Source organism: Kryptolebias marmoratus, linkage group LG19 (genome assembly GCF_001649575.2).
Source record: "Kryptolebias marmoratus isolate JLee-2015 linkage group LG19, ASM164957v2, whole genome shotgun sequence".
Classification (NCBI taxonomy): Eukaryota; Metazoa; Chordata; class Actinopteri; order Cyprinodontiformes; family Rivulidae; genus Kryptolebias; species Kryptolebias marmoratus.
Window position 1 is genome coordinate 3,808,375 of NC_051448.1, and position 14,163 is coordinate 3,822,537.

The following is a 14,163-nucleotide window of genomic DNA, read 5'->3' on the forward strand; positions in this document are numbered from 1 at the left end:
AGTTCACAAGGTCAAAAGTCAAGGTCACGAGAGCCAATGTGCTCTAACTCTTCAACTGTTTGACGTAGGAAGGTCAAAGTTCACAGCATGGCACAGGACTGGTACTGATCCTGACTGAAGGCATTTTGGGACATTTGCTGAAAATGCCACCTAGTGGACGGTGCAGGAAAGGCTCGAGAGCGTAGACGGCGGTCGCCAGAGCTCCCGCGGTCGCAAGGCCGGAGCGGCGCTGAGCTGTGAGGGCCGCCAATGCTGCTTGCAGCTTTAATTGGATGTTAGTTTTCACCTTCATACATTTCCATGCTGGAGTAAATTGTCTCTGAATCAGTGGAAAGGTAAGAAATACAACTTTCAGCCATTTTTACATGTAAGAAAAGATAAACTGAAGATTTAGACTTTATAAAGGTACAATTACCTTGAGTGTAGTAAAAAAAAAAAAAAAAATTAAAATCTGAAAGTAAAATTATGCTAATAAATAAAATGGGAAGTTGGTCAGCAGATTTCCAGGTGTTTAATTAAAAGGTTCCTGAACATTTGTTGTTGGTTCTTAAGGATACTTCACTTCTCATCAAAAAAGCTTCTTTAATTCAGGGACCCAAAGAAATCTGGATGAGTGGATTTAATATTATTATTATTCACAAGTTCACCCTGAACAATCTCTCCTAACAACTTGCACCTACATAAACCTAAGAGAAGACAAACAGACCACCAAGCATGTGCGGAGCTTGAATTTTAAAATAGTTTTTAGGTAGTTTTACATACTTTTTGCAGTGTAGCACAAAGCACATTTACAGGCTGAGGAGAACCATCGTAAACGGGACCGTTGTGGTCTTTTCTTCTGCAGGATGAAGTGCACTGTGGTGTTCCTCGTGTTGTCCATGGTTGTCCTGATGGCTCAACCTTCAGAGGGCTTTTTTGGATTACTGTTCCATGGGATTAAAGCAGCTGTTCATGGAATCACTCAGTAAGGACTGTAATTTCTACTTGACTAAATAAAATCCTAAATTTTAAAGACTATTATTCCTGCTAAACATTTTAAACTATTACTATCGTTACTTTTGTTCTTTACCATTTTGTGATGAACCTGCTTTCCAGCCTTGTTCGTAGAAGAGGGAGAGGGAAATTTGCAGAAAATCAACTGGACCAGCAGCAGCTGGATAACCAGCAGCGGGAACAGGAGCAACTGGACCAAGAGCTGGAGCAACTGGACCAGAACCTGGAGCAACTGGCCCAGGACCAGCAGGACCAGCAGGACCAGCAGCAGCGAGCCCAGGAGCAACTGGACAAGCAGCAAGACCAGAAGTAACTGGTCAAAGTTTACTTTAAATAAAAGTCTGCATGACATCGTTTTAATCTGAGTCCAAAGTCAACTTGAGAACGTTTCATGTTTTGCTTTTTCACATATTAAAACAGTTATCAAAAGTCAAAAAAATTCTTGGAATTGTATTTGTAAACACATTTTTTTGATGAGCATTTTGATTTCTTTCATTTTGGTGAAATCAAGTCAATAAAAAATTTGTCAAATTTTAAAAACTTAATGGAGATCTAAGATCCCAAACTTTTGAACGACTTGTTTCCTGAAAGCACTCTTGTTGGACCTTTAAAAAAATAAAAATAACTAAATAAAACAAGCTGTGCCGTATTTTGCCTGCCTCCAAATTTGTGCACAAGTAACAAAATATTCTGTAAAAAAACGTTTTTCCTTTTTCCATAAAACCACATATTCTTTTAAGCAGCATACCTTCATTCTGTGAGGAAATGTCAGCTCCCATGTCTGCGACAGTCTGTTAAGAGTTTTTGTTTTTGTTGTTTCAAGTTTTTAACAACTACGTTGAACCGATTTGGAAGGTAACCTGATCAGTCTGTCTCAAAGTTGGAAAAACAGAAGAAAAGTTGAAAACTGTTGCAAGCAAACTAACAGCTGGTCTAATTATCTAACATGTTAAGCAAAGGCGCTTTTCTAACTACCACTTTTATCACATCAAAAATACTGAACCATCTATTATAGAAGAAACAGATTTTTCCTCATAAGCCTTAGCAGCTGCACATTTCAAAATAATGCTCATATGATCTAAATTTTTTTTGCAACATCACTTGCTATTTCACACCATTATATCTACCTCAGTAAGGCACGCATACACACACGCACACAGATATAGAGCACATATATAACAGTCCACCAGGACACAGATCGGCACAGTTTGTGATGCTCGCTTCTTTCTGCTTAGTGAACATCCATTCAACCAATCAGTGGGAAGGTAAGGACTGAATCTTTGAGCTGTATTTACCTGTGAATCTTTAGGAAATAATTACAAGTGTATATGTACATTCGACAACTCAGTCTCAAACTGAACTTTTTAGTTATTTAAACACAGATCAGATGTTTCTGAGAAAGCACGAAGCTCAATAAGCTAAAATACAAACGATTAAAACTGATGAACTACCTGCTATGGAGCCAAAATCATGTGTATTAATTGGTTTACAGTAAACTGCAATGTATAATTAATACTTTTAAAACAAAAGCTATAAATTATTCCACTGTGATATTTTCCTTCACTAGATGAAGTGTACCGAGGGGTTTCTTGTGTTGTCCATGGTTCTCCTCATGGCTCAACCCAGTGAGGGAATTTGGAGAGGACATAATTTAAAAAAAAAGTAAGTACTTTGACTGCTTCTGTTGACATTTTTTTTATGTCTGACAACTTTTTTAAACTTAACGGCGATCTAAACATTTCATTTCTTTAATTTTGAAATTTTTCTTAATAATGGCTATGACATCCTTGAATTCTTATTAACCCTTTTTTTTTTACCCAGCTCAAATGGTGGGAAGGAGAAATTTGCAAAGGAACTAGCTGACCAGAAGCTGGACCAGAAGCAGCTGGACCAACTGAAGCAGGACCTGAAACAGCTGGACCAGATGCAGCAGGATCTGCAGCAGCTGGTTCAGATGCAGCAGGAGCAGCAGCTGCAAAAACGTTCAAAACTTGCACGTCGTTTTCATTAGAATCAGACAGTAGATCTGAGAATGCTTTCAGCTCCTGCTCTTGATATGCACTGCCTGGCCAAAAAATGGTAGCCACCCAAAAAAGGTTACATGGTTACACACTCTAATATTTCGTTGGACCGCCTTTAGCTTTGATTACGGCAAACATTCGCTCTGACATTGTTTTGATAATCTTCTGCAATGTCACAAGATTTATTTCCATCCAGTGTTGCATTAATTTTTCACCAAGCTCTTGCATCGATGACGGTAGAGTAAGACCACTGCACAAAGCCTTCTCCAGCACATCCCAAAGAGACTGAGTGGGGTTAAGGTCTGGGTGCCACACATCACCTGCCTCTCTTCTTACCTTGATGCCCCCATCACTCTGGAACAGGGTACATCTAGACTCATCAGACCACATGACCACCTTCCATTGCTCCAGAGTCCCATCTTTATGCTCCCTAGCAAATTGAAGTCATTTTCCAGTTAGCCTCACTGATTAGTGGTTCTGCTCTTGAACTTGATATATTGACAATGCTTTTGCAGATTCATTCATTGTAAAGATATTGGCTGATCAATAAAAAAGCTTCACAGCACAACAGAAACTGTTCTCTTTTGTTCAACTTGAAAATAAAACCAATAGAAATGGTTTCGCTTAAAATCAGAGTAACTGGAATTTTGACAAGTGACAGAATGACAGACATGACTCAGTAACTGATATTAGACATTAGTAAATGCCAAGAAAAGTCAGACGTAAAGAGCCGATCTGAACAGGTGAAGTCGAGCTAAGTGTCAATTTTAGTGTTGGTGAAGATCACTGTTCAGCACCAGGAAAGTGTCATTGTGAATGGATGAGTGGGTTTTCTGGTATATACTGTGAAACAATAGGCAAATTCAAAGAAATTGTGTATCTGCTACAAATCAAAATAGCAAGAAATGTTAACACAACTTAATATAACCCTTCATTACCAACCACTCATGATCTTTTTTCTTTAATAATCAGATGAGTCTAACAAAGATGAAAAATAACCTGATTGAAGCAATCTGTGCTCAGTCTCGATCCAAAATTACCAAGTGAAATTTCTGTCATAAAATCAAAACTATTAAGCAGTTTTTCACCAGAACACATGTAATCACGCTGGTATTACAATCAAATTATACTTTAAAGGAAATGTATGTGACATTGCAGATGTCTCAAATGAGTTAAAGGCCTAATAAAGACCAAAAGGACCCATAGGACCAGCTTCAAAATACACACAAAAAAAAATCCAAAATACTGTCCATAGCCAGGTACTGTAACGCAGGTGACAGCGGTTTGTTCCACGAGGATGTCAGTTCCGAGACAAAATCTGGGAACATGGGCAGACGGTTTTTGACGTCGGCCGGAACTTAACCCGCCTTTCCAGGGTTGAACAAGAAGCTGGCGACAGAACGCGCAGGCTTCGGGCTCCGCCAACACTCTGCGATCGTGAATAATCCCCAGACAGAAGGGACAAGCTTTGTGCTGGTCCTTCTCGTGGAGCGAGAAGCTGCACCCTTGAGGACAGGGGCGAACAGAAGACTACTTCGCTTGTGTCAGCTTTGTGCTCATCCAGAGCCACAAATGCTAAACTGTCCAGGAATACTCGAAACTAGCGCTTCGCGGGCAGACACGCTTACCAGCAGGCAGCGATGACTAGCACCAACAAAAGCAGTTATGCTAACTCCGAGCAGCCTTGCGAAACACAGAACTAACTAGCAGCAACTAGCTAGCCTGACTTGAAGAGGTGTTCCTAGCAAGGTGAAGAGCATAAGAACTGAGGAATGACATTGATGACAGACGGTTACATCGTGCAGTTGGGCCTGTCATTTGTCATCATCATGTCATTTGCCTAAAGGCGTTATTAAAGGTGTCTTCAGCCAGGACACACGGGGGCGTGATATCCCATACGACGTGTTATACCGAGTGAATTGACTAAAAGGGAACTCAAAGACTTTAATTTAACAGATACAGATTAACCTTTGGAGTCAGTCGTGTTCATAATGCTGTCACAGCTAATCAACCGTAGCAACACAAATGGCTATCGCTAAATCAAATTTACAGTTAGAGCTAAATTTAAATTCCAATAGTTAAAATAATATAAACAGGTTGTCTCAAAATTAGAATACCTGAAGTCAGTTTTAACAAAATCAACCTTACAAAGCCTGAATACATCAAGGTTTCTATTGCCAACAAATTAATTCATAAGATGAAAAAAAAATTTTCAGAATAAAACAAAAACAAGTGAATAATAATGTTTAACTTGTGAATCTCTGGTCTGCAGCCGATACAACAATGAAGGATCCAATTCATTAAAGACTCGCGAGCAGCAAGAAACCAATATATCGCCATCTGATTCAGCCCTTCATCCTGACACAATGTGACCAAATGAGTTTGTTCAACACACTGAGATTCAATGCAGCACAAAGAAAAAATGTATGTCAGTTATTGAGACAATTTTATTACTACTTAAAAAACACATAAGACGTTAATAAACCCTAACTCACAGATAAATAATTCACAAAAATAAGGCTAGGTACTACAAAAAAAACAAAACTACAAGCAGCAGATGTTTTTAACTCATAATGTATGGTTTAGCATCTCTATCACAAAGTGGTCAAATTAATAAACTGATCTTATCACTACTTCACTTTATCTAAACTGAAACAATAAACTGACGAATGAGGAGCCCTCTCTGACCCAACTTTAGTTGCATGTTGAAGATGAGATGATAAAACTGACCATCATGCCACACCTAATGGTTGCCAATTTTTGCAACATCACACCATCCACCTCAGTAATACACACACACACACAAACACACATATAAATAGAGCTGGAACAGTCCACCAGGACACAGATCGGCACAGTTTGTGATGCTCGCTTCTTTCTGCTTAGTGAACATCCATTCAACCAATCAGTGGGAAGGTAAGGACTGAATCTTTGAGCTGTATTTACCTGTGAATCTTTAGGAAATTATAACAAGCCAAGTCCGTCTCAGAATTGAACTTTTTAGTTATTTAAACATATCAGCTTTTTCTGAGAAATCACAAAGCTCAATAATCTTAAATATAACCCATTAAAACTGATATCCCTCCAAACATGAAGCCTGAATTAAATTTATTAATTGGTTTACAGTAAACTGCAATGTATAATTATTACTTTTAAATCAAAAGTTATAAATTCTCCCACTGTGCCCTTTTCCTTCACTAGATGAAGTGCACCGTGGGGTTTCTTGTGTTGTCCATGGTTCTCCTCATGGCTCAACCCAGTGAGGGATTTTGGGGAGCGCTTATTGGAGCAGCTTCACATGTCATTAAACAGTAACTACTTTGACTGCTACTGTTGATATTAGTTTTATATTTGAATAAAATTTTTAAACCTCAATTTATCTTAAAAATTAATTGTGATGAACCTGTTTTTCATGCTACCAGCTTATTTAAGGGCAAAGAAGAGAATGGGAAATTTGTGGAGGAACAAGCTGACCAGCAGCAACTGGACAAGCAGCAACTGGACAAGCAGGAACTGGACCAGCAGCAACTGGACAAGCAGCAACTGGACCAGCAGCAACTGGACAAGCAGCAACTGGACAAGCAGCAACTGGACCAGCAGCAAATGGACCAGCAGCAACTGGACCAGCAGCAAATGGACCAGCAGCAACTGGACAAACGTTCATTCAAAAACAAATTTGCCCGACGTCGTTTTCATTAGAGTCAGACAGTAGATCTGAGAATGCTTTAAGCTTCTGCTCTTGAACTTAACTTGGCAAAGTTGAAGATATATTTACAATGCTTTTGCAGATTTATTCATTTTAAACATATTGACTGATCAATAAATAAGCTTCACAGCACAACAAACTGGTTTTTTTTTTTGTTGTTGTTCAACTTGAAAATAAAACTAATTAGATAAGCAAACATTCTCAACTTTTTAAAATCTTCCAAAATGTAAGGAGAAGAAAACCAAAGGTATTGTTACAAATCAAAGACAACTAGAAATCAGGACCAGATATTACAGATACTGAGCTAAAATTTGGTACACTAGTAGCCAAGTCATCCCAAACCTCTACAATGATATGTAACTGATAGAGCGAGATCTATTTACTCTGTAGTATACTCAGAGCACTAGACAATGCACGACATCTTTGCTTTAAACTCCAGTGTCCTTCTCTTTTCTAGAGGACACAGTTGGTCATATGAGGCCCTCTGGTTCCCCAGCAGATTGCATCCCACATCGCTTGTTTAAGGAGGTATTTGCTACTATTGGACCAAGTGTGCTTCAGATTATCAATAGTAGTTTTTCTCTGGTATAGTACCTGGGGTTTTTAAGCGGGCAATTGTCAACCCCTCTTTCTGCTCCAATTTCAGGCCTATCTCTCATTTTCCATTTATTTCTAAAATATTAGAGGAGGTTGTCTACAATCAGTTGTTACCAGTTTTAGAGGACAATGGTATCACTGAGCTGTTTCAGTCTGGGTTCAAAGCCCTCCACAGTACAGAGTGCACTTTTAAGGGTTTCAACTTACATATTCTTGTCAACAAACCCAGAGTTTGTTGTTTAAGTACTCTTAGATTTGTCTGCTGCATTTGACAATGTTGATCACAGCATTTTAATCTCTCGTCTTGAGCACTGTGTGGGCATTAGGGGTGTCGTCCTCAATTGGTTTCGGTCATACCAAACTAATAAGAGTTTCTCTGTGAAAATTGACAATCTTATGTCCACAGCTCCTCTTCCAAATGGGGTCCCCCAGGGCACAATCCTTGGCTCTCTTATTTGCTTTTTATCCACTCCCCCTCAGCTCTGTTTTTAGGAAACATGGCAATTCATTTTACTGCTATGCTGATGATTGCCAGATCTACTTTACTCCAGTCCAGTTTATAACGCTGTCACAGTTAATCAACTGTAGCAACACAAAAATAGCTATAGCTCAATCAAATTTACAGTTATTGAGAGAGTTTAGAATTCCAATAGTTAAAATTAAATAAACAGGTTGTCTCAAAATTAGAATAACTGAAGTCAGTTTTACCAAAATCAACCTTACAAAGTTTGAAGGCGTCAAGGTTTCTATTGCCAACAAATTAATTTATAAGTTAAAAAAATATTCAGATTTAAAAAATTAAGAGAATTTTTATGTTGTGAACCTCTGGTCTGCAACCGATAGAAGTATGCAGGATCCAATTCAGTAAAGACTCGCGAGCAACAAGAAACCAATAAATCATCTGATTCAGCCCTTCATCCTTACACAATGTGACCCAATGAGATGTTCAACACACAGATTCAATGCAGTACAGCAGAGGAAAAAATGTATATTAGTTATTGAGACAATTTTATCACTACTTAAAAAAAAACACAAGACTTTTATAAACCCTAACTCACAGATAAACAATTCACAAAAATAGAGCTAAGTACTACAAAAAACTACAAGCAGCAGATGTTTTTAACTCATAATGTATGGTTCAGCATCTCTGCCACAAAGTGGTCAAATTAAAAAAACAGATCTCATCACCACTTTATCTAAACTGAAACATTAAGCTGACCCTCTCTGATCCAACTTTAGTTGCATGTTGAAGATGAGATGAAAAAACTGACCATCATGCCACACCTAATGGTTGCCAGTTTTTGCAACATCACTTGCTGTTTCACACCATTATATCTACCTCAGTAAGACACGCATACACACACGCACACAGATATAGAGCACATATATAACAGTCCACCAGAACAGATTGGCACATTTTGTGACGCTCGCTTCTTTCTGCTTAGTGAACATCCATTCAACCAATCAGTGGGAAGGTAAGGACTGAATCTTTGAGCTGTATTTACCTGTGAATCTTTAGGAAATTAATACAAGTTAGGTGTATATTTACATTAGACAACTCAGTCTCAAACTGAACTTTTTAGGTATTTAAACAAATAGATGTTTCTGAGAAAGCACAAAGCTCAATAATCTAAAATACAAACTATTAAAACTGATGAACTACCTGATATGGAGCCAAAATCATGTCTATTACTTGGTTTACAGTAAACTGCAATGTATAATACTTTTGAAACAAAAGTTATAGATTCTTCCACTGTGGTCTTTTCCTTCACTAGATGAAGTGCACCGTGGGGTTTCTTGTGTTGTCCATGGTTCTCCTCATGGCTCAACCCAGTGAGGGAATTTGGGGAGCGCTTATTGGAATTGCTCATCATGCCATTAAACAGTAAGTACTTCGACTTACTGGAGATCTAAACATTTCATTACTTTAATTTTAAAACTTCTATTTTTCTTAATAATGGTGATGACATCCTTGAATTCTTAATAACCTTTTTTTTTTTACCCAGCTTGATTGGTGGGAAGAAGAAATTTGCAAAGGAACTCGCTGACCAGCAGCTGGACCAGAAGCAGCTGGACCAACTGAAGCAGGACCTGAAACAGCTGGACCAGATGCAGCTGGACCAACTGAAGCAGGACCTGAAACAGCTGGACCAGATGCAGCAGGATCTGCAGCAGCTGGTTCAGATGCAGCAGGAGCAGCTGCAGCAGGAGCAGAAACTGCAAAAACGCTCAAAACTTGCACGTCGTTTTCATTAGAATCAGACGGTAGATCTGAGAATGCTTTCAGCTCCTGCTCTTGAACTTGATATATTGACAATGCTTTTGCAGATTCATTCATTGTAAAGATATTGGCTGACCAATGAATAAACTTCACAGCACAACAGAAACTATTCTCTTTTGTTCAACTTGAAAATAAAACCAATAGAAATGGTTTCGCTTAAAATCAGAGTAACTGGAATTTTGACAAGTGACAGAATGACAGACATGACTCAGTAACTGATATTAGACATTAGTAAATACCAAGAAAAGTCAGACGTAAAGAGCCGATCTGAACAGGCGAAGTCAAGCTAAGTGTCATTTTTAGTGTTGGTGAAGATCACTGTTCAGCACCAGGAAAGTGTCATTGTGAATGGATGAGTGGGTTTTCTGGTATATACTGTGAAACAATGGGCAAATTCAAAGAAATTGTGTATCTGCTACAAATCAAAATAGCAAAAAATGTTAACACAACTGAATATAACACTTCATTACCAACCACTACCCATCTTTTTCTTTCCTTTAATAATCTGATGAGTCAAACAAAGATGAAAAATAACCTGATTGAAGCAAACTGTGCTCAGTCTCGATACAAGTATACCAAGTTAAATTTCTGTCATAAAATAAAAACTACTAAGCAATTTTTGAACAGACAACATGTAATCAAGCTGGTATTAAAACCAAAGTATTCTTTAAAGAAAAGGTATGTGACATTGCAGATGTCGCAAATAAGTTAAATGCCCAATAAAGACAAAAAGGATGCGTAGGACCAGCTTAAAAACACACACAAAAACAGAACAGACAGAAGGAACTGGAAAGGAATCAATTGTACTGATTAAGCAACTTTTTAAGGGGACCTATTATGCTTCCTTCAACAAGCTCTGAGAATTCTGACTTTGGGACAGTGGCACTTAGTGGTTCTGAACTGACATTTATCAAGTAAGAGAGCACCAATAAGTGGGTCCGAAACCTGACTGGTAGCAGGTCGGGACAACGGCAATCAGCAGGTCCAAACCTGAAAAGTGTCCGGATGGCTGCCTGGTATCAGTTTAATGGGTTTTTAATGGGTTTTTTTTTCCAACTTTTCTTCTCTTTTATGAACAGGGTTCTAATGGTAGTTTAGACAAACCTCCCGTGACTTTAACAGAGATGTGTTTCTGGGCCAGCTGAGCTGTTCAAACTACAACTTTCTTTGGCAATATTGCAGAGACAAAAATAAAATGAAGCCACGCAGCTCTGTTCTCCGGGACTGGGAGAACATGGATGGACACGTTCTATACTCCAGCTGACAACAAAACCTTTACCTTTTTCAGCAGACAATGTTCAGAGGTAAAACCAGCAGAACAAACATGACAGTCTTCTTGTAATGAAGTGGGTGGAGTTCCACTTGGGTTGCTGGGCGAAGGGCTGGGCTTGGGGTTGCTTGATAACGGGGATTGTGACAACAATCCTGAGGTTTTTGAAACAGGTCCTTTTGCAGACACCAGAAAACATTTACTTACTGTCAATAAACAGCTGGGTGTTTTTTTTTTTTTTTAACGCTTGGACTGTTTCATGGATGGATGGATGGATGGATGGATGGATGGACGGATGGATATTGAGATTCATCCATTTTAGTTCTAATATTAAGACAATTATTTCAGTACCACTCACGAACAAGTTTTTTTTTTAAATTACAGAACATGTTCATAAAACCTAACTCACAGATAAACAATACACAAAGTTAGATTTAGGTACTACAAAAAACAAAAAAACAAAAACATAACTACAAGCAGCAGATGTGTTTAACTCTGAATATATTGTTTAGCATCTCTATCACAAACTTGTCAAATTGCTAAATTGATCTTATCATATTTTACTTTATCTAATCTGAAACATTGAACTGATGAAAGAGGAGCCCTCTCTGACCCAACTTTTGTTGCATGTTGAAGATGAAATGATAAATCATGGCCTAATGCCATACCCATAGGTTGCCAATTTTTGCAACATTGCACACCATTTCACAACCTTATGTGCACATCAGTAATGCACACATATAAATAGAGCTGGAACAGTCCACCAGGACACAGATCGGCACATTTTGTGACGCTCGCTTCTTTCTGCTTAGTGAACATCCATTCAACCAATCAGTGGGAAGGTAAGGACTGAATCTTTGAGCTGTATTTACCTGTGAATATTTAGGAAAATATAACAAGCTAAGTGTAACTTTATAACTTTTGTTTCAAAAGTCATAAATTCTCCCACTGTGATCTTTTCCTTCACTAGATGAAGTGCACCGTGGGGTTTCTTGTGTTGTCCATGGTTGTCCTCATGGCTCAACCCAGTGAGGGATTTTGGCACTTTGTATCTAAAGTTACTCATCATGCCTTTAAACAGTAAGCACTTTGTCTGTTACTGTTGCTATGATTTTTATATCTGACAACTTTTTTAAAACTTAATGGAGATCTAAAGATTTTATTACTTTAATTTTAAAACTTCCATTTATCTCAAGTAATAATGGCAATGACATCCTTAAATTCTGCTGAACATCTTTTGTGTATTACCCAGCTTTCTTGGTCAGAAGGAGAAATTTGCAAAGGAACTAGCTGACCAGCAGCTGGACCAGAAGCAGCTGGACCAACTGAAGCAGGACCTGAAACAGCTGGACCAGATGCAGCAGGATCTGCAGCAGCTGGTTCAGATGCAGCAGGAGCAGCAGGAGCAACAGGACAAACGTTCAAAATTTGCTCATCGTCATTTTCATTAGAATCAGACGGTAGAGCTGAGAATAATGTCATCTACTGCTCTTGAATACACCACAACTTGGCAAAGTTAAAGATGCATTTGCAATGCTTTTGCTAATAAATGATTTTGATTAACTTCAAGATGTTGTCTGATCAATAAATAAGCTTTGCAACAACTGTTTTCTCTTGTTCAACTTGATAATGAATCTGAAAAAAATGGTTTCTTATTAATTTTAAAGTAACTGGAATTTTAAAAAGTCACAGAATTACAGACATGTTGACTCAGGAATTGATACACCATAAGTAAATGTTAAAAATAACAATAAAAAGTTGACATAAAGAGCAGATCTGAAGAGCAGAAGCTGAGCTAAATGTCATTGTAAATGGGGCTCAGTGTCTTTCCCAAGGACACCTCTGCTTGCTGCAGGGACTGGGGATCAAACCCTCAACCCTCCATACCACTGGCCTAAAGCTCCAAGATAGATTGTTGGAGTATAGAATGTAACTTTGCATACATGATATATCTGTAATCTTTACCAAATGCCAACAAAGTAAACTTATTTTGTTCCTAACTGAACACGTCAACCATACAGAACCGTTTACCTTCCTCTACTCGATGAGCATAAAGTAGGACCACAACTTCAGACAAGCATTCAACGGAGCCTATGCTCACGTGATCCATGTTTATTCCTCATGTTGTAAGGCAGACTTAGGTTGTTACCTGTTAGAAGCAGGAAATTTACCCCTCAAAATTAAACAAAAGTCTCAAAGTCTCAGGCCAGTGGCTTGATGAAAAGTGACAACAAACACCTGACAAATTAGATCGTCCTCAGATACTCTGAACTGAACAGTTTTCTAAAGTTTTGTAAATAAAGAAGTTATGTTCATTGCATTTCAAAGCCAACCTCCCTACAGGTGGTTGCAAGAGCAAAAAATGATGAAAAATTGAAGAGATGGATAATACAAATGGTAAGAGCCCAGAACAACTTCCAAACAGACTAGAGTTGAACTCCAAGGTCAAGGTTCATCAGAGTCCGAACACACGACCGAGGAGGACACCAAATGATAAAAAGGCAGACAGGAATTTACCAAAAAGCAGATTGAGAAGCCACAAAGCTTCTGGAAGACTAACAACTTCGGACAGATGAGACAAAAATGGATCTTTTTGGCAACAAGTCCTATCAGCTCTGTATTCACAGATCCAAAAGTGAAACCTGGAAAGAGCCCTGAACCTACAGCGGGACATGGAGGCTCGGTTCTCTTCTGCGGTTGCTTTGGCACAGGGTGTTTTTAAATCCGTGTAGGGGTACAATGAAATTTAAAGACTACCGAGGCATTCTGGAGTGAAATATGCTGCCCGGTGTCAGAAAGCTTAGTCTCAGTCACAGGTCATGACTTCCAACAGGATAGTGGCCCAAAAACAGCTAAAAACACCCTAAAAAAATGTTCTTTAAAAACATCGAACTACTCTGAGGTAGCCTTCAATGTGCCCTGGTCTAAATCCTATAGATTTGCACTGGTCATACTTACGTGACTTTTTAAAACGTTGTACCTTATCTAGTCCCAGATCACGTTGTTCCTCCTCAAAGATGAAATTTGAAACATCAAACAAATAATGCAATAATAGTTTATGCAACACTGATATTGAGAAACTGACCTCGGACCATCCCACTAAAACAGATAAGCATTTAAAAACACAAATTCGGGACACCTTTAGACATTGCTCATGTTTGCTTCTCGACAAATCTTTTAATCTCTTCCAACTCTGTTCGAATCTGTGGAGAGGTAAAAACAAATATTTTTCCTGCTCAAACAATGTGAAACAGCTAACTCCAGACGTGTTTGGTTTTGCAGGATGAAGCTTGTT

The 14,163-nt window shown here is 38.5% G+C and overlaps 5 protein-coding genes across 5 annotated transcripts in view; 4 read left to right on the plus strand and 1 right to left on the minus strand.

Annotated features, from left to right (window-relative positions):
- The window catches only part of LOC119616591 (dicentracin-like), a 2,526-nt gene extending 884 nt beyond the window's left edge, over window positions 1-1,642 (plus strand). Inside the window, exons 2-3 of the mRNA XM_037981539.1 lie at window positions 845-964; window positions 1,096-1,642. Of these exons, the coding sequence (XP_037837467.1) occupies window positions 846-964; window positions 1,096-1,306 (330 nt within the window). The 5' untranslated portion in view covers window position 845 and the 3' untranslated portion in view covers window positions 1,307-1,642. The remainder of the gene's footprint in view (window positions 1-844; window positions 965-1,095) is intronic.
- Window positions 1-14,163, minus strand: part of LOC108244864 (exostosin-1) — a 185,402-nt gene that overhangs the window by 69,569 nt on the left and 101,670 nt on the right. The gene's annotated exons all lie outside the window — the stretch shown is intronic.
- Window positions 5,834-6,855, plus strand: LOC108249026 (dicentracin). Its single transcript, XM_017438162.3, has 3 exons — window positions 5,834-5,930; window positions 6,216-6,325; window positions 6,437-6,855. The coding sequence occupies exons 2-3, from the start codon at window positions 6,216-6,218 to the stop codon at window positions 6,711-6,713; spliced, it is 387 nt and encodes a 128-aa protein (XP_017293651.1). The 5' UTR covers window positions 5,834-5,930; the 3' UTR covers window positions 6,714-6,855.
- Window positions 8,633-9,704, plus strand: LOC108249027 (moronecidin-like). Its single transcript, XM_017438163.3, has 3 exons — window positions 8,633-8,792; window positions 9,093-9,202; window positions 9,324-9,704. Exons 2-3 carry the CDS (start codon window positions 9,093-9,095, stop codon window positions 9,571-9,573), a joined length of 360 nt encoding a protein of 119 aa, XP_017293652.1. The 5' UTR covers window positions 8,633-8,792; the 3' UTR covers window positions 9,574-9,704.
- On the plus strand, window positions 11,619-12,437 carry LOC112449722 (moronecidin-like). The gene is made up of 3 exons (XM_017438164.3): window positions 11,619-11,710; window positions 11,839-11,948; window positions 12,121-12,437. The coding sequence occupies exons 2-3, from the start codon at window positions 11,839-11,841 to the stop codon at window positions 12,317-12,319; spliced, it is 309 nt and encodes a 102-aa protein (XP_017293653.1). The 5' UTR covers window positions 11,619-11,710; the 3' UTR covers window positions 12,320-12,437.